Source organism: Hypanus sabinus, chromosome 11, assembly GCF_030144855.1.
Source record: "Hypanus sabinus isolate sHypSab1 chromosome 11, sHypSab1.hap1, whole genome shotgun sequence".
Classification (NCBI taxonomy): domain Eukaryota; kingdom Metazoa; phylum Chordata; class Chondrichthyes; order Myliobatiformes; family Dasyatidae; genus Hypanus; species Hypanus sabinus.
The window spans coordinates 95,321,739-95,348,253 of NC_082716.1; the positions used below are offsets into that span (position 1 = coordinate 95,321,739).

Below are 26,515 nucleotides of genomic sequence, written 5' to 3' on the forward strand. Positions count from 1 at the left end.
TAGTATTTTAATAGAAATCATATTTCTGTTGGCTTGTAAATCTATCTGTTCTACTGGAGTGCTCTTGACCTGGATGCTGCCATGGAGAAAAATGTGGTAACAGAAGTGTCAGATGACATCATTTCAGTTTTTTTAAAGCAGTATACTTTTTGTCCTAAGTGTTAAGTTTTTAGAATTATAAAACATCTACTTAAATGGATAAACACAAGATTCTGTGGATTCTAGAAATCCAGAGCAATACACACAAAATACTGAAGAAACTCAGCATGTCAGGCAACATCAATGGAAATGAATAAACAGTCAATGTTTCAGGCCAAGACCCATGCTCAGTACAGGAAAGGAAGGGGGAAGATTCCAGAGTAAAAAGGTTGGGGGAAGGGGAAGGAGAACTACCTAGAAGGTGATTGGTGAAACCAGGTGGGTGGGAAAGTTTAAAGGCTGAATAAATCTGTTAGGAGAGGAGAGTGGATCATGAGAAAGGGAAGCAGGAGGGGCACCGGGGTAGGTGATAGGCAGGTGAAGAGAAAAGGTAGGAGGCCAGAGTGGGGAATAGAAAAGGGATATCATTCTCCTTAACTTCTGTCACCATCAATGGGATCCTACCACCAGTCATATACCAATCATGTCTTTACCTACCCCCACCTGCACTCCCTACTTTCCGCAGGGATCACTCCCTCCAGATGCCTTTGTCCATTCTTCCCTTCATCTACTAATCCCCCTCCTAGCACATAACCCTGCTTACACAGAAATGCTACACCTGCCCATTCACCTCCTACCTTACCTTCATTCAGGGCCCCAAACAGTCCTTACAGGTGACACAACACTTAACCTGCAAATCTGCTGAGGTTATCTTTTGCACCTAGTGCTCCTGATGCAGCCTCCTCTACATTCATAAAATGAGGGAGCACTTTATCGATCACCTCTGCTCCATCCGACAAAAGCGAAATTTCTAGTGGCCTACCATTTTAATTCTTAATCCCATTCTCATTCTGACATGTAATGATTTAAACGAACAAGAATCTTACTTAATTCACTTTTAGTTGACTCTGTTGCAGGGGATATGGCAAATGCCACATAGTTGTCTCAGCCAATCACACCCCCACAATACTGGTCCTCCTGTTCTTAACCACATACAAGCACAATGTGACTTGTTGATTGTGTATCTCACTGTTATGAATGTCATTCCCACAGGAGTTATCTTTTCTCCAGTATAAGTTCTTAGTTGAATATCTACAGGCTTCAGTTCAGTATCTTTTTATGAAATTACTTATACAGCCGAGCCAATGTCCAATTTCATTTTGATTAAGTTGCCATCCTCTTCTGGTGTAAGCTATATTGTTTGTCCATCATTAGTTTTCACTTCATACATTTCAAGGCTACCCGTCCTGTGTGACTCAAAGGTTCATTTATTATCAAAGTATGCAACTCTTCTTCTCCAGATAGCCATGAAACCAAGAAAGTAAAGAACAGCAGCACAATCATCAAACCCCAAATTCCTCATCTCTGCACAATAAAACAAACAAAAATAGAACAGGCACATAGACCCTTCCCACCAGAGATCCCTCTACCCCACACACAAAAATATGAGAAAGAAGGGTTGAAAAACACAGAATACAAAAAATTATGCCAGAAAAAAATAATCCATAGTCCAAGTCTCAGCTCTAAAAGTAATCCAGGAAATTACAGGCCAGTAAGTTTGACGTCGGTAATAGGTAAATTATTGGAAGGAGTACTAAGAGACAGGATCTACAAGTATTTGGATAGACTGGGACTTATTAGGGAGAGTCAACATGGCTTTGTGTGTGGTAGGTCTTGTTTAACAAATCTATTAAGAGTTTTTCGAGGAGGTTACCAGGAAAGTGGAAGAAGAGAAGGCAGTGGATGTTCGGTGGACTTTCAGTAAGGCCTTTGACAAGGTCCCGCATGGGAGGTTAGTTAGGAAGATTCAGTCACTAGGTATACATGGTGAGGTAGTAAATTGGATTAAACATTGGCTCAATGAAGAATGAGGGGAGATTTGATAGAGGCATATAAAATTATGATGGGTATAGACAGAGTGAATGCAATTAGACTTTTTCCACTGAAGCTAGGGGAGAAAAAAAAACAGAGGATATGGGTTAAGGGTGAAGGGGGAAAAGTTTAAAGGGAACTTTGTTGGGGGGGGCTTCTTCACGCAGAGAGTGGTGGGAGTGTGGAATGAGCTGCCAGATGAAGTGGTAAATATCAGCTTACTTTTAACATTTAAGAAAAACTTGGACAGGTACATGAATGAGAGGTGTATGGAGGGATATGGTCCAGGTGCAGGTCAGTGGGACTAGGTAGAAAAATGGTTCGGCACAGCCAAGAAGGGCCAAAAGGCTTGTTACTGTGCCGTAATGTTCTGTGGTTCTAAGTCCACATCCAAAATGCAGAAAACCTGGCCAATGTTCTCCCTCTCCTTAGCAGAGTAATCTCACCAGTGATTAGAAAAAGGCAGTCTCTCTGCATTTTCAGATTTTTCATCAGTAGTGTGCAGATTAGGACTCTTTGAAACTGCAACTTGACTTATTTTTTTCTCTTTTCTGTGCAGTCCATTTATTACTGTCTGCCCGACAGACTCTTCGTATGTGTCCTAGTTTGTTGCATATTTTTTTTCTACAAGTTTCATCTTTAAACCTGCATTAGTTTGATATATGTGAGCCCCTGCCACAACAATAACACAATTTGTTCAGCTAGTCAGGTTTTCGTTTAGAATTTGTTCACACTCACTTTTATTCCTGACTGCAGCTCAACTACCATAAGATATAGGAGCAGAAATAAGCCATTTGGCCAATTGAGTCTGCTTCGCCATTCAATCATGGGCTGACCTAATTCCTCCAGTCATCCCCACTCCCCTGCTTTCACCCTATGCCCTTTGATGCCCTGGCTATTCAAGAACCTATCTATCTCTGCCTTAAATAAACCCAATGACTTGACATCCACAGCCACTCGTGGCAACAAATTCCACGGATTTACCACCCTCTGACTGAAGCAATTTCTCCGCATCTCAGTAAAAGGATGTCCTTCAATCCTGAAGTTGCGCCCTCTTGTCCTAGAATCCGCTACCATGGGAAATAACTTTGCCATATCTAATCTGTTCAGACCTTTAAACATCCGTAATGTTTCTATGAGATCCCCCCTCATTCTCCTGAATTGTGTCCATGTCTGCTATTTCCACTGATACAACTATTTCAGTTGTTCTATTATACTTCAGTTAGGAGCTATTTTTGAATGTTTTCTTTCAAGATTTCACAAACTTCACAATCTCTCAATGCATCAAGCAATTACCAAGCTGACAATGCTCAAATAATCTCTTCAATTCAGCCACGTACACTGCAATGTACTCTCCCTGTTCTGCTTATGAAAACCTGAAGCATTCTGCAATCAACAATGGTTTTGGTTCTAAATGTCCTGCATTGTTTTCATGATATCAGCAAAGCTCATTTTGGCTGGTTTGATTGGAGCAGTCAAACTGTGAAGCAAACCTGCATGTCTTTAAACCCAATGCACTCAGCAAAGTTGATACTTGTTCCTCATTGGATATTTAATTTGTTTCAAAATACTGTTGAATTAGCTCAGTGTACATGAGCCACTTGGCTATTCCTCATTAAGCTTTTTTTTTAAAATTGAATATCTTACTGTGCTTCAACAGGTTGGTAGCTGTCTCAGGTTTGTTTTAAAGGTACCCCATCACCACTGTTACGTTTTTTAAGTACAAAACATTAAACTAATTCAATTTATAACAGGACAGCTGTTGAGAGATGTGAGTCTTTGTGTTTACTTTAAGAAGAGGTATGGAATATCATGTGGTAGCGTCATGACATATGCAACTTACGTGTTTTTACATATAACCCGTAGTGAATTATTTAAACAAACGACTGCTTAATCAAACAATATATTTATAGTATTACTGAAATAATAAATACATAACAACTCCTTCTGATTTTTTATTTCCAATCCCCTTCCCTCTTCCTCAATTCCCCCCTCTGGCCTCTTGCCCTTCTCCTCACCTGCCTATCACCTCCCTTCTTTCTTCCCTTTCTGTTATACTCCAGTCACCCTTACTATCAGATTCTTTCTTCTCCAGCCCTTTACTTTTCCCACCCACCTGGCTTCACTTATCATCTCCTTGCAACCTCTCCTCACACTTTTTATCATCTTCCCCCTTCCTTCCCAGTTCGTGGAAGGGTCTTGGCCTGAAACGCCAGCTGTTCATTCATTTCCAAAGATGCTACCTGACCTGCTGAGTTCCTCCAGCATTTTGTGCATGTTGCTTAAATAGATGTTCATTTTTCAGCTGAAACACAGACCATTTGCAATAGCCAGAAACATACATTTAGGAAATAGTGCATTCTTTATCCCATCAATGGTGAATTGACCCCCGTGCAACTATCTTGCTGTTAACTTGTTTTTATTTAGGGCTATGGATGAGGTTTTACAATTTAATAAGCAAATATTGGCCATTTACTGATCTTTTTGAAAATGGATGAGTGAATCCTGGGTGCACAAATAATCTCTTATTGTCTAGATATTGTCAGAAAGTGATTTTCTTAATTTTAGAGGCAGACTTGCGCCTCTTTATGCTTAATCTATCAGTCTCCTCTACTTAATTGCTTGTTTTTGCTGCAGATGATGATTATTATTTAATATGGTGAAGCTCAGAGTGCTAGGGGGTGGGGATAGACTGCAGTGGATGGTGGGTACAAGTGAAAAGTTTTAGCTTTAAACTTACTTCCTGATGAGTGTCTTTTTTTCTGTTTTCCCCGCAGTTCAGAGTCTTCACAGCACCATTCCACAAAGTAGAGTTTGCAGATTTCTGGCTGGCTGACCAGTTGAATAGCCTGGCAACAATCCTGATGGATCTGGAGTATATGATCTGCTTTTATAGCTTTGAACTGGACTGGAGCACAGAAGAAGCCCTTATTAAATCTCAAGGTAATTTATTAAACACAGTAACCTCAGTGGGTTTCTGTTTCTGTTTCGTATTATCTGCAGTTTAAAGCCTAAGAAGGACTCGAGCAGCACGTATGTAAAGCACCACCTGTGACGTTTCCTCTCATTGTCACAACTAAATCCTCAACTTCATCCATTATCACTAAAAGAGTGCCTTCACCAGAGGATTGCAGTGGGGCTCGCCACAACCACCTTGAGAAAGAGAATAAATAATGGCTTTGTCAGCAATGCCAAGAAATAATGTAATTGAGGTACTGCTCAGTTACAGTCTTAACTGGATGGCAGTGCACACATGAAAAGCAGAATTGTGTTCTTTGTTGGCAAGTTCCAGATTTGATAAGTGCTCAAACTAGTCTGGCAGGGTGACCTAAAGTAGTAGCAAATCAAATGACAAAGATGAAACAAATATGGAAGTTAAAGCAATTAAGTCCAATAGACAAAGGCACAATAGGGAGGGAGTTGTAAAAACCTTAATTCAATTAGTTTCAAAATAGTTAATGAAAAAGAATTGATCCTTAAGTGAAAGTTCTAAATTGAGGGGAGCTTATTTCAGTGACGACATTAGAACACTCCAAAGTGAATTTAGAGAAGTTGTTTGCAGGTAAATGGCATGTTAGCAATTGGGAGGCTTTTAAGAATGATGCAAGAAGAAATTGAGGTCACAATTTTTCTGTCAGAGTGAAGAGCAAGGTTGGCAAGGTTAGGGATATTGAAAAGATATAAGGGATATAGAAGCACATTAGAGGGGAATTAGGAGAGCAAAAAGGGAACATGTGTTATCTCTACCATATAAAATAAATGAGAACCTTTAATGATTCTATAAATACATTGTACATTAAAAAGCTTGTTTAGGAGAGTGTAGGTTTTCTCTTAAGGATCACCATGGGACCTAAGATGAGAAGCCATTGGAAAATAGGTAACGTCTGAAATGTATACCTGAAATTGGAAAAGAACATGGAAGCTAGTGAGTTCAGGGAAGAGAATGGTAATATTCAGATATACATACATACATCAACATTACTAAGAAAGAGATGTTAAAGATTCTGAAACATAAACTAGTAGATACCTCCTAGAATCTGACCAGGTCTATCCTTGGATATTATGGGAAGCAAAGGAGCAGATCACTGGGACCCTGCAGAAATTGTTAATTGTAGATAAATTACCTGAATATTGGACATTGGCTAATTTAGTGTGTTTGCTTAGGGATCATCAGGGTTTGCTTAGGGTTTATCAGGGATAAACCGGGAACTACAGATCAGTGAGCCTTACATCATTAGTCAGAAAGTAATTGGAAGGGATTCTGACTGATAGGATTCATTTGCATTTGTATAGTTGAAGACTGATTAATAATAGTTTTGGTTTTGTACATGGGAAATTATGCTTCACAAATTTGATTTAGTTTTTTTTAAGAGATGACCACGAGGATTGATAAGAGCAATGTGGTAAACATTGGTTGCATATACTTTATCAAGGCTTTTGATAAGGTCCTATATGGTAGGTTGGTCCAAAAGGTCAGGGCACATGGGATTCAGGCTGGAGGCTTGTGATCGGTAGTGTGCTGCAGGATTAGTGCTGTGTTGTCTGTTGTTTATCATATATTAATGGTTTGAATCAGAATGTAGCTGGCATGATTAGCAAGTTTGCAGATGACACCAAAGCTGATGGTGTAGTGGACAGTGAAGAGAGTTGCCTAAGGTTACAGCAAGATCTAGATCATCTGGGAAAGTGGGTAAAAAGGGTAAAATTTGACACAGACAATTGCGAAAAGATGATTTTTGGTAAGTTAAACCAGGCAGGACATATGCAGTGAATGGTAATGGCATGAAGAGTTTTTCTTTACTGAACAGAGAGGCCCAGGGGTGCAAGTATATAATTTCATGAAAACGTCAACACAGGTAGACAGGATGGTGAAGAAGGTGTATGGCATGCTTGCCTTCATTGACCTAGATAATGAATGTAAGTGTTGGGATAACATGTTACAGTTGTACAAAACAGTGGTTAGGCTATACGTGAGATATTACACACAGTTCTGGTCACCACAGATGATGCAAATAAACTAGGGAGAGTGCAGAAAATATTGACAAAGATATAGGAGTTATAGGAGAGATTGGATAAACAAGGTCTGTTTTCCCAGAGCAAAGGAGGCTGAGAGGTGACATGATATAGGGTATATCAGATTATGAGAGTTGTAAGAGTGTCAACAAAAATCCTGCCATCGCTCCCCCAAAACGCAATAATGTATAACATAACACATAACATACATAGCAAACTTAACCCTTAATAGTCTGGGTGAATTCTGCCTAATAAAATTAAGGAGTCTCTACACACACGCACCCCCCCCAAGAATTCACCCTAGCAGAAAAGCCAAACAAGCAGGGCTCTTCAAAACTTGGCTGAACCTGCTCCTGCCTTCACAGGCAGGTGATGGGGGAGGAAAGACAATCAATGTCAGAAGGTCTGGAGGTGGGAGACTGGGCCCTCTGTGGGGGCTGTGCCACTTCCACTGGGGAGTCCAGGTCCAAATGGGTAGACTTGAGACGATCCACAGAAACACTGTCTAGGATACCTCCAAAATCCAGTGTAAAAAACTTATACCCTGCTTCCAATATGCAGAACTGGTCATCATAAGGCAGTTGCAGGGGACCCCAATGTCTATCATGACACACAAACACATATTTTGCCTCCCACAGACCCCGCAACAGGTGTGACCACGGCAGGCCATGCTGTGTCGTGGGCACTGGAGTGAAAGTTTTGGTGCTGCCTATAAAAGCCACCAGCTGCTGCAAAGCGGATAATGGGACTGTGGATGTTGGTAGAAATTTTCCCAGCACCTGCAGGGGTTGCCCAGAAATGAGCTTTGCAGAAGGGGACTGATAGTCTGCCTTAGTCCTCAGGCCCAACATGACCCACAGCAGTCTGTCCACCCAACAACTGTCACTGAGGCTACACGGAGAACAGCATTCATTGAACAGTTGAACTACTCACACAGACTGTTTGCCTGAGAGTGATAGCTGTGGTCTGGAGCAGTTTGACCCCTAGATCATGTGCAACCACACACCAAAGCTCGGATGTAAACTGAGTCCTTCAGTCTGAAGAAATATCCAACAGGCGGCCAAACCAAGTAATCCACGAGCCAATGAACACTCGTGCCCCCTCTGCGGCTGGAATGGACGACAGTGGCACTGCCTCTGGCCAACATGTGGTCCTATTAACAACGGTGAGGTGGCAAGTAAACCAGTGGTTCAGGGCAACAGGCCAAGCAAATCCACATTCACATGGTCGAAACACCGGTCAGGCACCTCGAAAAGAGTTCAAGGAGCTTTGGACCTTCATGCTTCACATGCCTAACAAGCACTAGCCCAGTCCCTGACGTCCTTCTTAAGCCCATGCCACAGAAACTTTTCTGACATCAGTTTCTGTGATGCCCTACGGCCTGGGTGAGAAAGCCATCAAAAATGCATCGCTGTCAGTAGTGAAACACCACTATCACCAAATGCAACATCCACCAATTTCAACCTTGGTGTTTGCCGAACGCAGTATCTGCATAATTGTGTCCAGAACCTGGCCTGCCGCCATCTGAGTGTAGGCCATGCACAAATGGACAGCACCAGTGAAGGACTGGGAAAGGCAGTTAGCACTATGTTACGCTTCCCTGTGATATGCCGGATGTCCATGTTGAACTCTGAAATCAAGGAAAGATGGCACTGCTGTCAAGCAAACCAAGGTTCAGAAATCTTAGCCGTGGTGAATTATAGGGGCTTTTTATTTATTGATTTACAGGATGTGGTCATTGCCAGCTAAACCAGCATTTATTGCCAATCCTTTGTTGCCTTGAGAAGGTGGTAATGAGCTGCCTTCTTGAACTGCTGTAGTCCCTGAGTTGTAGGTACACCCATAGTGTTGTTAAGGAGGGAATTCCATGATTTTGACCCAGCGACAATGAAGGACCCTGTTTCCAAGTTGGGATGGTGAGTGACTTTGAAGGTGATTTCAAAGTGGTGGTGTTCCCAGGTATCTGCTGTTATAGTCCTTCTAGATGGTAGTGGTTGTGGGTCTGGAAGGTGCTGCCTTAGGAACTTTCGGTGTGTGGTTGCTGTGCATCTTGTAGATACTACACACTGCTGCAACTGTTCGTCGATGGTGGAGGGATTGGATGCTTGTGGAAGAGGTACCAGATGAGTGAGTATTCTATTACACTCATGACCTGAGCCTTGTAGATGGTGGACAGGCTTTGGGGAGTCAGTAGGTGAATTGCACGCCACAGCATTCCTAGCCTTTGACCTGCTCTGGTAACCATGGTGTTTATATGGCTGGAGCACTTCAGTTTCCTATTAACAGTAAGCCTCAAGATGTTGATAGTAAGGGATTCAGTGATGGTGATCCCACTGAATGTCAAGGGACAATGGTTTGAGATGGTCATTGTTGGAGATGGTCATTGCCTGGCACTTGCAAGGCTCGAATGTTACTTGCCAGCCCAAGCCTGGATATTGTCCAGGTCATGCTGCATTTGGCTATGAACTGCTTCACTATCTGAGGGGACATGAATTGTGCAGTCATCTGTGAACATCGCCACTTCTTCCCTCTAATTCTCATTGACTCCATTTCAGCTGGGGCACCTTAATGCCATACTTGGTCAAATGCTGCCTCGATATCGAGAACTATCACTCTCCTCTCACCTCACCTCTGGTATTTAGTTCTTTGGTCCTTGTTTGGACCAAGGAGGTAATGTGGCCTTGATGGAACCCAAACTGGACATCTGTAAGCCAGTTATTGTCAAACAGGTGCTGCATGATAGCACTGTTGATGACCTCTTCCATTATTTTGCTGATAATTGAGAGTAGGCTGATGTGGTAATTGGTGGGTTGGACTTGTCCTGTTTCTTGAGTACAGGACAATTTTCAAGTCAAGTCAAGTCACTTTTTATTGTAATTTCAACCATAACTGCTGGTACAGTACACAGTAAAAACAAGACAATGTTTTTCAGGACCATGGTGCTACATGAAACAACACAAAAACTACAGACCTACCCAGCACTGCATAAAGTGCACAAAACAGTGCAGGCCTTACAATAAATCATAAACAAGACAATAAGCACAGCAGAGGGCAGTAAGTTGCTGTCAGTCCAGACTCTGGGTATTGAGGAGTCTGATGGCTTGGGAGAAGAAACTGCTATGTAGTCTGGTCATGAGAGCCCGAATGCTTCGGTGCCTTTTCCCAGATGGCAGAAGGGAGAAGAGTATGAGGGGTGTGTGGGGTCTTTCATAATGCTGCTTGCTTTGCAGATGCAGCATGTGGTGTAAATGTCTGTAATGGCTGAAAGAGAGACCTCGATGATCTTCTCAGCTGACCTCACTATCTGCTACAGGGTCTTGCGATCCGAGACGGTGCAATTCCCGAACCGGGCAGTGATGCAGCTACTCAGGATGCTCTCAATAAATCCTCTGTAGAATGTGGTGAGGATGGGGGGTGGGAGATGGACTTTCCTCAGCCTTCGCAGAAAGTACAGACGTTGCTAGGCTTTCTTGGCTATGGAGCTGGTGTTGAGGGACCAGGTGAGATTCTCCGTCAGGTGAACACCAAGAAATTTGGTGCTATTAATGATCTCTACCGAGGAGCCATTGATGTTCAACGGAGAGTGGTTGCTCCGTGCCCTCCTGAAGTCAACAACCATCTCTTTTGTTTTGTTCACATTCAGAGACAGGTTGTTGGCTCTGCACCAGTCCATTAGCTGCTGCAACTCCTCTCTGTAAGATGACTCGTCGTTCTTGCTGATGAGGCCCACCATGGTCGTGTCATCGGCGAACTTGATGATGTGGTTTGAGCTGTGTGTTACAGCTCAAACCACATCATCAAGCAGCTGTTTTCCACATTGCCAGGTAGATGCCGGTGTTGTAGCTGTACTGGAACAGCTTGGCTAGTGGCGTGGCAAGTTCTGGAGTACAAGTCTTCAAGACTATTTTGTTGGGGCCCATAGCCTTCACAGTATCCAGTGCTTTCAGCTATTTCTTGATATCACATGGAGTGAATTGGATTGGCTACATACTGACATCTGGGGTGCTGGGAACTTCTGGAGGAGGCCGAGCTGGATCAGCTACTTGACACTTCTAACTGAAGATTGTTGCAATCTTATGATCCACGAAAGCGGTAAATAAATGGCCCCCTGGGAGAAAATAAAAATACCACTCTGCCAAGTACAGGCTGAGAAGCTTTCAGTCGAACGTGCTGTACTTGCACTTGCAGGGGCAACACTGATGACTAAAGAATACAAGAGGCTGCCCAACGCCGTTGACCAACTGCTCATATATCGCACTGACCGTGCAATCCGACACGTCCATGCTGAGAACGATCAGCATGTCTGGGAGGGGTACATCAGCAGTGTTGCATTTGATAATGCCTGCTTAGTGTCCGAGAATGCCTTGGACCTTTCCTCTGTCCAGTCCACGACATGCTTGGTGCTTTGCCTTTAAGAGCCGCTTTGGGGACAAAGTGGTGATAAAAGATTACCATGCCCAGAAACTCCAGCAGGGTCTTAATAGTGTCTGGCCGAGGGAAGCGCTTAACAGCTTCAACTTTAGCTGACTTGGGAACTAAGGAAATCAACCACAGACAGTCCAAACTGGCAATTTGCGAGATTGACGATAAGACCATGCCTTTGAAAAGGCATGATAAGACTAAGGCCTTTGAAAAGGGTTCTCAAGTGTAAGAGATGTTCGTCGCTGGAGAGCTGGCTACCAAATTGTCACCGGGTAAACAAACAGGAATGACAAATCCCTGAGAACACTGTCCATGAGGGGCTGAAAGGTCTCGGCCAAGTTCTTCAACCCGAATGGCATTCAAAGGAACTCAAACAAACCAAACGGTGTAATAACAGCGGTTTTAGGAATGTGACTTGGGCAGACAGGGACCTGATGATAACTGTGAATGAGGTCCACCTTCGAGAAAATACCTTTTCCTGCCATGCGGGCAGAGAAATCATGGAAGTGTGGGATCGGGTATAGTTCATGGGCTGTGGCATCGTTGAGGTGATGCTAATCGCCGCATTGATGCTGCCCATTCCCCCCCCGGTTTTCATATGACATGGAGCAGAAGCCCATGATGGACTGCTGGACCACCTGATGATGTCAAGGCGCTCTGCAGCATCAAACTCAGCCTTGGCGACAGTTAGCTTCTCCAAATCAAGGCACCTGGTGCAGATGTGAACAGTCAGACTGGTGGTGTGGATGTGGTGCTGCACTCTATGTTTAGCAGTGGGGGTGGAGAAGGTGGGCTCAGTCAGATCCAGGAACTCAGCAAAGAGGCGGAGGAAGTCGTCAGAGGCGTAAAGGGCGCTGGACAACTTTGAAGTGTCAGCGGCGCTGAGTGTGCTGCAGGGGGAGTAGAAATTCTCTGTATTGACGCGGTGCTGGTTCTGGACATCAACAAGAAGGCTGTTGGTGCAGAGGAAGTCGGCCCCCAGCAGAAACGTAGACACCACTACCAGCACAAATTTCAAGCAGAACTTCTGCCCTCCAAAGCACAACACCATCTCACACTTATCAAGAGTACAGATGGTGCTGCCATTTGCAACCTTAAGAGAAGGTCCATATTCCCCAGTTCATATGTCCAATGTAGATACAGGCAAGATGCTCACCTGAGTGCCTGTGTCACGGAGGAAATTGTGCCCAGAAGCAGAGTCTATAACAAACAACAAACTGCCTGACCTGCAGATACGGATGCTGGCCATTCCGTTTCCCGACTCCTTGAACCCACAGGATGGGCAGCAATTCTTAGCTCTTGGCCCAAGCTTCATGTGGTAGAAACACAGGGTAGGAGACTGTCATTGAGCCATGGCGATTGTCTCATGTTTAGCTGGCAGTGAGGCAGGAAAGTCATCCAGCTATATGATCATATAGGCTTGGTGACAGAAAACACCTTGTCAGCCTCTCTCGCTAGAGGCTGGAGGTCTGAGGGGAGAGCCATCAGAGCCGACTGCACCTCCCCTGGCTCTCTGAAGATGAAACAGGGCTGATGTCTGCCATTGAGGGTCAACATGTGGTCCATCAACTCCGACAGCTTGAAGTCGCTTAAGCCGGGCAGTGAGAGGAGCCGACAAGTGCACTCAGGCTTGGAAAATTCAAAAGTCTCTCGAAGCAGTTGTTCAAGACTCTCATACCTGCCAACTTCCGGGGGTGCTGTAGGGCACTCATCACCCTGGTTGGCGTAGAGCTGTCTAATGCTGTGATGACATAGTAATATTTTGAGTCGTTTTGTAAGATTTCCCACACTGCGAACTGGGACTCTGCCTGAGCAAACCAAACTGCAGCATGTTCTTGACAGAATTCAGGGAGCTTGAGAGCAACGGCATTTGCAGCCATGATTGTAAATTGAGGGAAATCACACCTGAATCGTTCAGAGGAGCATCAGGGTCACCAGTGTAGAAGTGTCAACAAAAATTGACGCAAGTGTCATTTCTTCTAACGTACACTTTATTCAAACTGCAATCAAATGGCGACGTATATACTTTTCCCCGCCCCCTCACAACATAACACATACATGGCAAACTTAACCTTTAACAGTCTGTGTGAATCCTGCCTAATGAAATCAAGGAGTCCTACAAAGTCATAAATAGGATACATAGCTAAGATCTGTTTCCCATGGTAGGTAGTCTAAAACCAGAAGGTATATGTTTAAGGTAAGAGGGAGGAGGTTTAAATGGGAACTGAGGGATAAATTATTCATTTAAAGAGTAATGTATCAGGAATGAACTACCAAAGTACTGGTGGTGGCAGGAATGGTGATTATATAATAAACAACATCTGGACAGCAACTTAAATGAGCAGAGCATAAAGAGGTATGGAGTTCATGAAGGCAAGTAGATTAGTACAGATAGGCATTATGGTTCGCCTAGACACAGTGTTGAAAGGCCTGTTTCTTTGCTGTACAACTCTATGACTGATAAAACCATATTGTGGTGACCCACTTCCCAGAGCACTTGAACCAGCTCACAAAGAGGGCGCCAAGCCTGCTTCACCAGCAAGGGAAAAAGCCCGCACGCGGGATGGGACTGTGAATATATGCCCCCTACTGTATTCCCGCCCGGGGAGGGCAGGAACAGGAAAGCTGTAAAGCGAGGCCGCAAAGTTTGAATAAACCTTTTTTGCAACTGCAGCTTACCAACTACGCGTCGTTATTTCAGCACTGCATGTAACACACCGCTACAATTGGTGACCCTGATGACCCAGATGATATTTGGACCAGAGGTGAACGACACCGCAGTTAAAACTGCTAAGCTTCTGGACGCTGCGACCTCACCTATGGTTCCAGCAAGCAGAAGCCCAATTCCACATTCAGTAGATAATCTCAGATGCCACACGTTACTACTATGTGGTGAGCTCCCTCGACCAGGAGTCAGCCACCCAGGTTGAGGAGTTCATACAGTCGCCCCCGGAGGACGGGAAATACACAGAATTCAAAGCCCTGCTGTCCCAGACATACAGGAGGCTATCCCGATGGCCAGCCACTGTAACCATCAGCGGCGACTGGCCCTGGTGTTTCCCGGGAGCTTGCAGGGCGGGCTACAGTGGCGGGCTTCTGCGCCCCACCGCTGGTGGTAGAAGCACCATTGTTCATTGGTCTCCTCACCTCTGCCTCTGGGGTTAGTGGGCTTTGCGGCCGGGCCCGGTCTGGTTTGCTGCTGGAAGCGTGGCCTGGTGATCTGTGCGACGGATGCCCCACTCTCTTCTTGGCTTTCCACAGCACGTCTGCCCGGGCCACCACCTTCTGGGGGTAGACTATGAAGCGCTGGCGGAGGCGCAGCAGGCAGATGAGGAGATCCCTAATTACAGAACTGCAGTCTCCGGTTTGCAGCTCCAGGACCTCCCCATAGGCCCAGGTGAGAGGACCATACACTGTGACGTCATCACCGGCCAACCCCGTCCCGTTGTCCCGGCAGCCTGGCGGCAGCGCTTTTTCAACTCCATTCACAACTTAGCGCATCCCTCCATCAGGACAACTGTCCGGATGGTAGCCAACAGGTTCATTTGGCATGGACTCCGCAAGCAGGTCAGTGAATGGGCCAAAACGTGCCTGCACTGCCAAACAGCCAAGGTGCAGCAGCACACCTAAGCCCTACCACAGCAGTTCCACCCCACCTGCCGGCATTTCGACCACATTCATGTGGATATCATGGGCCCCCTGCCAGTGTTGCGAGGAGCGGGGCACCTTCTGACTATCGTGGACTGGTTCACAAGATGGCCAGGGGTGGTCCCACTCACCGACACCACCTCCGAATCTTGCGCCCGAACACTGATTGCAACCTGGGTATCTCGCTTTGGTGTACCAGCCCACATTACCTCCGACAGAGGCGCCCAGTTCACCTCCAGCCTGTGGTCAGCTGTGGCCAGCCTTTTGGGGACACAGCTGCACCACACAACTGCCTACCACCCACAGTCGAACAGACTAGTGGAGCATTGCCACCGTCACCTGAAGTCAGCTGTCATGGCCTGCCTCAATGGGCCTAACTGGGTGGACGAGCTTCCCTGGGTCCTGCTCAGAATCCGCACAGCGCCCAAAGAGGATCTGCACACCTCATTGGCCGAGTTGGTGTACGGCACACCCCTGGTCATCCCAGGAGAGTTCATACCAGCCCCAAGGGGGCAAGAGGAAGAACCCGCAGCAGTCCTGGGCGGACTGTGTGAGAGGCTCGGTGGCCCCCATACCCACTTCACAGCGTGGACAGAACCCGACCTGCGTACCCAAAGACCTGCAAAACTGTAAGTTCGTTCTACAGCGGCCCTATGAGAGGCCTTTTACAGTGATCAGAAACAACGGGTCCACATTCGTGCAGGACATTGGGGGAAAGAGGAGGTTTTCACAGTGGACCGACTCAAACTAGCCCATGTGGACTTGGCGCAGCTGGTCAAGATTCAGGCACCGCAGCACAGAGACAGACCTCCCAAACAGAGTCTGACCCAGATTGAGGACATTAGGGGGTGTATTGCCGGTTCTGTGGGGGGGGGGGGGGTTATGTGGCGACCCACTTTCCAGCACACTCGAACCGGCTCACGAAGTGGTGTGTGCCAGCATTGAAGCCAGTCCCAAAGAGGGCGCCAAGCCTGCTTCACCAGCAAGGGGAAAAGCCCGTGCTCGGGACGGGACCGTGACTACATATAACAGGAAGACTTTAAAGCGAGGCCGCGAAGTTTGAATAAACCTTTTTCGCAACTGCAGCTCACCGACTACGTGTCGTTATTTCAGCGCTGCGTGTAGCACACCGCTATAATATAACATTTCCAGATGTGATATATATCAAGGTAGTTGAATTCAACTGATAAGGTTTGAGAGAACTCTTTACGAGTATGGAATGTACAACTAGCTGGAGTGTCAGAAAGCTGTCAGTGTTTCAACTGTTGATTACTACCTTGTGGTCCATGCTTGGAAATATGTGAATATAAAGATAAACTTCATAACATATGCAGATAGTATACACTAATAATATCCAATTTAGTGCACACAGTAAGTATGACTATTTAGTTGCCGTCAAATAGCTTAGTGGCCATTAATTCTGTCCCAAAATTTTTGATCTTCAGGAGATGAGGAATGAATTAGTATGCTCTTGTTATTTTTCTGAAATCTTTCAAGTGTCACAAAAGTGTCCCTGCTTCAAAATATGTCCTGTCTGATTCAAAACATGTCCCAATCTGCTTTAAAGAAAACTGCTATCCATATCTTCTGTGACCATTGAATTAAAGTGAAATTGTTAAATTTCAGTGTGCTTATTCATAATGTGACTCTGAACTATGTGTATAACTTAAGCAATTATGTCAGCCCTCTGTGTTGGAAACAGGATGATATAAGAAAGCTGAAGAAAAACCGTATGTGTTCCCCCAGGCTGGAGAATGACTTGCATCCATTCATTTTTCTGGGTTCTAATGAGGCCAATATGGCAACTTCTGTAGATGGCAGCAGATAGCTGATGGGGCAGATATAGACAATAGACAATAGGTGCAGAAGTAGACCATTCGGCCCCTCGAGTCTGCACCGCCATTCTGAGATCATGGCTGATCATTCACTATCAATACCCAGTCCCTGCCTTGTCCCCATATCCCTTGATTCCCCTATCCATCAGACATCTATCCAGCTCCTTCTTGAAAGCATCCAGAGAATTGGCCTCCACCGTCTTCCGAGGCAGTGCATTCCACACCTCCACAACTCTCTGGGAGAAGAAGCTCTTCCTCAACTCTGTTTTAAATAACTGACCTCTTATTCTCAATCCATGCCCTCTGGTACTGGACTCTCCCAACATCTGGAACATATTTCCTGTCTCAATCCTATCAAATCCTTTAATTATCTTAAACGTTTCAATCAGATCCCCTCTCAATCTCCTCAATTCCAGCGTGTACAAGCCCAATCTCTCCAATCTCTCTGCGTAAGACAGCCCTGCCATCCCAGGAATCAACCTAGTGAATCTACGCTGCACTTCCTCAATTGCCAGAATGTCCTTCCTTAAACCTGGAGACCAAAACTGTACACAATATTCCAGGTGTGGTCTCACCAGGGCCCTGTACAAATGCAAAAGAACATCCTTGCTCTTGTATTCAATTCCCCTTGTAACAAAGGCCAACATTCCATTTGCCCTCTTCACTGCCTGTTGCACTTGCTCATTCACCTTCATTGACTGGTGAACTAGGACTCCTAGGTCTCTTTGCATTTCTCCCTTACCTAACTCGACACCATTCAGACAATACTCTGCCCTCTTGTTCCTGCTTCCAAAGTGGATAACTTCACATTTATTCACATTGAATGACATCTGCCAAGTATCTGCCCACTCACTCAGCCTATCCAAGTCTCCCTGTATTCTCCTAACGTCCTCTTCGCATGTCACACTGCCACCCAGTTTAGTATCGTCAGCAAACTTGCTGATATAGTTTTCAATGCCCTCATCTAAATCATTGACATAAATCGTAAAGAGCTGTGGTCCCAATACAGAGCCCTGTGGTACCCCACTAGTCACCTCCAGCCAGTCTGAGAAACACCCATTCACTGCTACCCTTTGCTTTCTATCTGCCAACCAGTTTTCTATCCATGTTGAAACCCTGCCCCCAATGCCATGAGCTCTGATTTTACTCACCAATCTCCTATGTGGCACCTTATCGAATGCCTTCTGAAAATCTAGGTACACAACATCTACTGGCTTACCCCCGTCTAACATCCTTGTTACACCCTCAAAAAACTCCAACAGATTAGTCAAGCATGATTTGCCCTTGGTAAATCCATGCTGGCTCGGCCTAATCCTATTTCTGCCATCTAGATGTGCCACTATTTCGTCCTTAATAATGGACTCAAGCATCTTCCCCACGACTGACGTTAGGCTAACAGGGCGATAGTTCTCCGTTTTCTCCTTCCCTCCCTTCTTGAAAAGTGGGATAACATTAGCCACTCTCCAATCTTCAGGAACTGATCCTGAATCTAAGGAACATTGGAAAATGATTACCAATGCATTCGCAATTTCCTGAGCCACCTCTTTTAGAACCCTCGGATGCAGACCATCTGGACCCGGGGATTTATTAGCCTTCAGTCCTACCAGTCTACTCATCACAGTTTCTTTCCTAATGTCAATCTGTCTCAATTCCTCTGATATCTTATGACCCTGGCCCATCCATACATCTGGGAGATTGCTTGTGTCCTCCCTGGTGAAGACAGATCTAAAGTATGCATTAAATTCTGTTGCCATTTCCCTGTTTCCCATAACAATTTCTCCCAATTCATTCTTCAAGGGGCCAACTATCTTCTTTCTCTTCACATAGCTACAAAAGCTTTTGCTATCCCCTTTTATATTCCTGGCTAGACTGAGCTCATACCTGATTTTTTCTCTCCGTATTGCTTTTTTAGTTAAGATCTGCTGTTCCTTAAAACTTTCCCAATCATCTGTATTCCCACTCATCTTAGCCCTGTCATACTTCTTTTTCTTTAATGCTATACTATCTCTGACTTCCTTTGTCAACCACTGTGGCCCCTTCCCCCTCTTTGAATCCTTCCTTCTCATTGGAATTAAACTGCATTTGCATCTTTTGTATTATGCCCAAGAATATCTGCCACTGCTGATCCACTGTCTTTCCTGCCAGGGCATCCGCCCATTTAACTTTGGCCAGCTCATCCCTCATGGCTCCGTAGTCTCCTTTATTTAATTGCAACACTGACACCTCTGATCTGCCCCTTTCCCTCTCAAATTGTAGATAAAAACTTATCATGTTATGATCACTACTTCCTAATGGCTCCTTTACTTCAAGATCACTTATCAATTCCTGTTCATTACACATCACCAAGTCCAAAATAGCCTCGTTCCTGGTTGGCTCAAGCACAAGCTGTTCCAAAAATACATCCCTTAGACACTCCACAAACTCCCTATCCTGGGGTCCAGCACCTACCTGATTCTCCCAGTCCACCTGCATGTTGAAATCTCCCATAACGACTGCATTACCTTTAGCACATGCCAATGTTAACTCCCTAATCAACTTGTACCCAATATCCACGCTACTGTTTGGTGGCCTGTACACAACACCCATTAGGGTCTTTTTACCCTTACTGTTCCTCAGCTCAATCCACACAGACTCTACTTCCCCTGTTCCCAAGTCACCTCTTGCTAAGGACTGAATCTCATTCCTCACCAACAGGGCCACCCCACCCCCTCTTCCCATATTTCTGTCTCTACGATAGCACGTATACCCTGGTACACTCAATTCCCAGGCCTGATCCCCTTGCAGCCATGTCTTCGTTATCCCAACAATATCGTAGTTCCCCATTTTCATCTGAGCTTCAAGCTCATCTGTCTTATTTCTGATACTACGCGCATTCAAGTATAGAATTCTTAGCCCATTCCTCCTCTCTTTGCTTAAAACACTGTCTACTGTACCTAACCCAGCTCCTTGAACTTCCATCGGGCAGATATGAGAGTATTATAGTATACAGGGCTCCTGGCTGCTCCTGATACAGAGCCTTATTCCAAATTCTTCTCCTGCACTTTAAACAATTATGGCCCAGAAATTCCCAGAAGTCATTGGAGATGTCATATTTCTTAAGGAAGGATTTGAGCACATCCTTGAATCTTTTTTTCTGTCCACTTTTCCACCTGATAATCTCCTCCCCATAGCACAACTCGGAAAAGAGTGCATGTTTAAGAAGTCTGATGTCAGTCCAATATAATTGAATGAAAATAACCAGGAACTTAGTGCTGGGGAGCAGGCACTGATAGTAAAAACAAGAGAAAGTCTGCAGGTGTTGGAAATACAAATCAAAACACACAAAATGATGGAGGAACTCAGCAGGTCAGGCAGCATCTATGGAAAAGATTAAACAGCATTTTCCATAGATGCTGCCTGACCTGGTGAGTTCCTCTATTATTTTGTGTGAGACACTGATATTGTTTCACTAATTCTTCCAGTGAGTTTGGAAGGCTTTTCAGAGCCTGTGTTGCCACTATTTTTCCAGAGTTTTGAATAAATTGACTGGCCAAATCAAATACAGAATTAACGTATCACCTGAAATTGTTGAATGTTATATTGTTAGTAGGGGTGTAACATGCTTGGACGGATGATGAGGTGCTGATCTTCAAACTCGATTGGGCTTTCTTGTAACAGTGCAGGAGACCACAGACAGAGAAGTCAAAATGGGAAAAGAATGAAGATCTAAGATTCAGGCAGCTAGAAGCTAAAGATCACCTCTACAGTATCACAAAACTGTTTGCCAGTCCACATCTGAATGAAGATACCACACTGCGAACTATTGTGAACAACAAATGCAATCAGTAAATCTTAAATGAATCAGTGATTCACCTGGAAGGGATTTTTATTGGGAAGGGAAAAAGTATCAGGGTGGGTGTTGCATTTCCTGCCCTTTGGATGAAAATTGCCATGAGAAGGTGAATGTTGATGAAAAAGAGAAGAATGAATGAAGGTGTCATGATGGGAACAGACCCAATGAAATAATGAGAAGAGAAGTCTACTGGTGGTCTTCATTTCACATTCCACAGATGCTGCCTAATCCTCAAATTTTTTTCAGCATTTTATTTTCTTTATTCAAATTTCCAGAATCTACAGCTTTTCTTTTGACCTTCCTCCAAGTAATCTTGTTCCGGAACTCGAAATTGCTTTTGCAAGTGCACATAAAATAATTCCAATATGACTTCTAATAAATGTGTTAATTTCCTATAAAAAAATTGTGAATAGCAAGAAATAATGTAAATTTAACTTGGTTCATCCCATAAAAATGTACTTTGATATGCACTTGACATTATCCCAGTTATTTCAAGGTTTGTTTATTTTACTGTTAAACGTAATCACTTTAGACTCTAGAACCAGGGAAAATTTTTACCAAATTACAGGTTTGATTGCAGAGTGAATTTAGAAGATAATATTTTATGATTAATGCTGGAAATTGATTTTAAATATAAACATTAACCATGCTATTCCATTTATATTATGAAATTGGAATGCAAGCTCTGTGCTTCCTATAGAAACATAGAAAACCTACAGTACAATACAGGCCCTTTGACTCACAATGCTGTGCCAAACTTGTGCCTCCTTTAGAAATTACCTATAGTTACCTATAGCCCTCTATTTTTCTAAGCTCCATGTACCTATCCAGGAGCCTCTTAAAAGATCCTATTTATCCACCTTCACCACAGTCGCCGGCAACCCATTCCATGCACTCACTACTCTCTGCGTAAAAAACATACCCCTGACATCTCCTCTGTATCTGCTTCCAAGCACTTTAAAACTGTGCCTTCTTCTGTTAGCTATTTCAACCCGGGGAGAAAAAGCCTCTGACAATCCACACAATCAATGCCTCTCATTAATTTTGTACACCTCTATTAGGTCACCTCTCATCCCCCATTCCTCCAAGGAGAAAAGGCCAAGTTCATTCAACCCGTTTTCGTAAGGTATGCTCCCCAATCCAGGCAACATCACTGTAAATCTCCTCTGCATCCTTTCTATACCTTCCACATCCTTCCTATAGTGAGGTGACCAGAGCTAAGTACAGTACTCCAAGTGGGGTCTGACTAGGGTCCTATACAGCTGTATCATTAACTCTCGGCTCTTGAACTCAATCCCCTCAATCCCACCATTGATGAAGGCCAATGCACCATGTGCCTTCTTAACCACACTGTCAACCTGCACAGTAGCTTTGAGGGTCCTATGGACTTGGACTTGGAACCCTCTATTCCTCCACACTGCCAAGAGTCTTACCATTAATACTATATTCTGCCATCATATTTGACCGACCAAAATGAACCACCTCACATTTATCTGGGTTGAACTCCATCTGCCACTTCTCAGCCCAGTTTTGCTTCCTATCAATGTCCCACTGTAATCTCTGACAGCTCTCCACACTATCCACAACATCCCCAGCCTTTGTGTCATCAGCAAATTTACCTACCCATCCCTCCACTTCCTTGTCCGGGTCATTTATAAAAATCAAGGGGGGGGGGGAGTTCCAGAACAGATCCCTGAGGTACACCACTGATCACTGACCTCCATGCAGAATATGACCCGTCTGCAACCACTCTTTGCCTTCTGTGGGCATGCCAATTGTGGATGCACAAAGCAAGGTCTCCATGGATCCCCTGCCTCCTTACTTAATCAGCCTTGTATAGGGTACCTTATCAAATGCTTTGCTGAAATCCATATACACTCCATCTACTGTTGTACCTTCATTAATGTATTTAGTCAAATCCAAAAAAATTCAATCAGGCTCATAAGACCCTTCCTGTTCCTAACATTCACCCACAGAGAGTCAGTGGACAATCCCTCCGTGACTTCCTCCTTTACTGCAGCCGTGACACCAGCTCTGATCAGCAGTGCCATGCCCCCATCTCTTTTGCCTCCCTCCCTGTCCTTTCTGAAACATCTAAAGCTTGGCACTCTAATTATCTATTCCTGGACCTGAACCATCCAAGTCTTAGTAATGCAACATCATAGCTCCAAGTACGGATCAGCACTCTAAGTTCATCCACTTTGTTCATGATACTTCTTGCATTAAAATAGATACATCTCAAACCATCAAGCTGAGCGCATCCTTCTCTATCACTTGTCTATTGACCCTCTCACACTGTCTACAAGCTTTCTCGATTTGTGAGGCTCTTCAGTTCTGTTTCCACCCCGTCAGCGATTCTAGTTTAAACTAAATTCATGTTTTGTTGGACAGGGCCATTTTGGTTGAAGTAGCATCCACTTTGTATATTCTTTATAAACTCATAGACTGCAATTTTATATACAATTGCACTTTCAAGTCTTAATGCTGTGATATTCATTAAGCAGAGCTCAGAGGGAGAATATGTACTACTAGGTCAAGGTGCTAGAAGGCTGTGAATATCTATGAAACCGTATCTTGCTATATGAAACGGTAATTATAATGTTCTATCCCCCTTCAACTTTTCAGTTAAGGATGTCATCATTTGTTTCTTTTATGTAGTTTTCAGGCTGCCCCTTGTGTTTCCTATTATAGCCGAAGCACTTCCAGTTGGAAATTTATCATTACTCCTTTAAACTTTAATACCATCCATCATTGATACAAAAGATGCTTTGAGATCCTTCTCCAATTGAGATAACTATTCTATTTCAATAAAGTATCTACCAGTATATAAGAACCAACAAAGTCATTGTTTATAAATGAATTTCAGATATATCTTGAGTATGGCATTGTGATACTGCAGCTGTAAACCTCCTTAGGATAGAAGTTGTCATTGTAGATTTTAAATGATTTTGTTTAATCTGGAAATACAGTGCACTCAGTGACCACTTTATTAGATACAGGAATGTACCTAATAAGGTGGCCACAGGAGTGGAACCTAATGTGGATCTGCTGCTATAGCCCATCCACTTCAAGTTTTGACATGTTGTACTTTCAGAGATGCTTTTCTGCACACCACTGTTGTAATACATGGCTATTTGAGTTACTGACACCTTCCTATCTGTTTGAACCAGTCTGGCCATTCTCCTCTGACCTTTTTTATTAACAACACAAGAAAATCTGCATCTGCTAAAAATCTAAAGCAACACACTCATAATGCTGGAGGAACTCAGCAGTTCAGCAGCATCAATGGAAATGAATAAACAGTTGATGTTTCAGACTGAGGCCCTCCCCCCTCTCTTTTTTTATTCTGGTAGCCTCCTTCCCCTCCCCGCATCTTTTTATTCCAGAGTTTTCCCCCTTCCTTCTCAGTTCTAAAGAAGGGTGTCGGCCTGAAACATCGACTTTTAATTCGCTTCCATCGATGCTGCCTAACCTGCTCAGTTCCTTCAACATTTCGTGTGTGTCTTCATTAACGAGGCATTTTCATCCACAGAACTGCTGCTCACTGGATGTTTTTTTTTTGTTTCTCGCACCATTTTCTGTAAACTCCAGATTTTGTTGTGCATGAAAATCCCAGGAGATCAGCAGTTGCTGAGATACTTAGACCACCCCATCAGACACTAACAATCATTCCACAATCAAAGTCCCTTAGCTCATATTTCTTCCTCATTCTGATGTTTTTTGTCAGGACAATAACTGAACCTCTTGAGTATGCATATTTTTAAGCATTGACTTGCTGCCACATGATTGGCTGACTAGATATTTGCATTAACAGGAGTACTTAATAAAGTGTCTACTGACTATATAGTGCTGTTGTTTTGTTGTTTGGTCTAAACACAAGTGAAAATGGAAGACTTACAAACTGTCCTTTGACAGTTACTCACTTTCATTCCCTTCTACTTATTGCAGGTGATTATACATGCAACAGCTACTCCTATGGAGTAAGAGCTATCATCCAGTGTCTGCCTGCATGGGTGCGTTTCACCCAGTGCCTTCGCCGCTACCGTGACACCAAGCGAGCATTCCCTCATCTAGTCAATGCCGGAAAGTATTCTACCACATTCTTTGTAGTGACTTTTGCTGCTCTGTACAGTACACACAAAGGTAAGCTGCCCTCCACCATACTGATGAACACCACACACAAAATGCTGGAGGAACTCAGCCACATAAGGCTGATGAAGAGTCTCAGCTTGGAATGTCGACAATTTATTTCCCTACATAGATGCTGCCTGACTTGATGAATTCCTCCAGCAGTTAGTGTTTGTTGCTCAAGGTTTCTAGCATCTGCAAAATGTCTTGTGTTACAATATTGTTGAACCTGTTCATTGCAACTTCGAATGCTGAACTGAAGAAACTAATTTTAAAATGTTATTCAAATGCAGTTATGATAGGAAGAATCAAAATATTTGATGAAGTGTGATTACTAAATTAATCCTTCATCATCTTCCTCTGTTATGACAAGACTCCATTTCAAATCTGCTTTTCTTCCAGTTCAAACAGCAAGCTCCAACTGTTAAATCTTCTTTTGATGTGAAGCCTTTAATTTGGTGCCTGTAGGCAGATGGGATTTGTATAGGTTTCTTTCATGGCTTATCCCCTGAGATCAGAACAAGGGAATTGTGTAAATGTATCATAAAACGCCAGAAGGCATGGACTAATAAGAATTGTATCTGCAGTAAATTGCAAACCTGTTCATCTCTGCAAAGACACACTTTTTCTAGTTCTTTGTTTCTTTCCTTGTTGTCTGATCTGCTGCACATCCCCTTCGGAGCTCTGCCATTCATTCTCAATTGTCTCTTCTCTCTTGAAAACATCCCTTTACATTTTTTGTGTTGAACTTTAGATAAAGATTAATTTTATTTGTCATAGGTATATTGAAACATACAATGAAATATGCATCAACAACCAACATAGGGTCCTGGACGCAGTTCACAAATGTTGCCATGCTTCCAGCACCAATGTAGCATGCCCACAGTTTACCTCCTGTACCTAATAAAGTAGCTACTGAGTATATGTTCTTGGCCTTCTGTTGCTGTCGTCCCTCCACTTCAAGGTTCAATGTGTTGTGCATTCAGAGATGCTCTTCTCCACACCACTGATGTAACATGTGGTCATTTGAGTTACCTTCTTGTCAACTTGGACCAGTCTGGCCATTCTCCTTTGACCTCTGTCATTAACAGGGCATTTTCACCCACAGAACTGCCGCTCAATAGATGCTTTTGTTTTTTGCACCATTTTGTGTAAACTTTGGAGACTGTTGTGTGTGAAAATCCTAGGAGATCAGCAGTTTCTGAGATACTCAAACTATCCCATATGGTACCAACAATTATTCCATGGTCAAAATCACATAGATCACTTCCCTATTCTGATGCTTGGTCTGAACAACAACTAAACCTCTTGACCATGTCTGCATGTTTTAATGCATTGAGTTGCTGCCACTTGATTGGCTGATGAGATATTTGAATTAACAAGCAGGTGTATAACTGTACCTAATAAAGTGGCCTCTGGGTGTATGTAGCAATATCTCCTAGAGCCCACAGCAGAGATATAAAAATAAAACATCGCTTATCGGCAAGTAACTAAAAAGATGACAACTGGATTTCTTTTCTTCGGTATTCACTAAGGAGAAGAATATTGAATTGTGTAAACAAAACAAGTATGTAAGTTATAGAAACTATGACAATTAAAGAAGAGGAAGTGCTGGCGCTTTTAAGGA

The 26,515-nt window shown here is 43.8% G+C and overlaps 1 protein-coding gene across 3 annotated transcripts in view; it reads left to right on the forward strand.

Moving 5' to 3' along the window:
* LOC132402201 (xenotropic and polytropic retrovirus receptor 1 homolog) overlaps positions 1–26,515 on the forward strand; it is a 444,705-nt gene that overhangs the window by 334,592 nt on the left and 83,598 nt on the right. For all 3 annotated transcript variants that reach the window (XM_059984917.1, XM_059984920.1, XM_059984919.1), the window contains 2 exons: positions 4,788–4,953; positions 24,709–24,903. In XM_059984917.1, the coding sequence (XP_059840900.1) occupies positions 4,788–4,953; positions 24,709–24,903 (361 nt within the window). The remainder of the gene's footprint in view (positions 1–4,787; positions 4,954–24,708; positions 24,904–26,515) is intronic.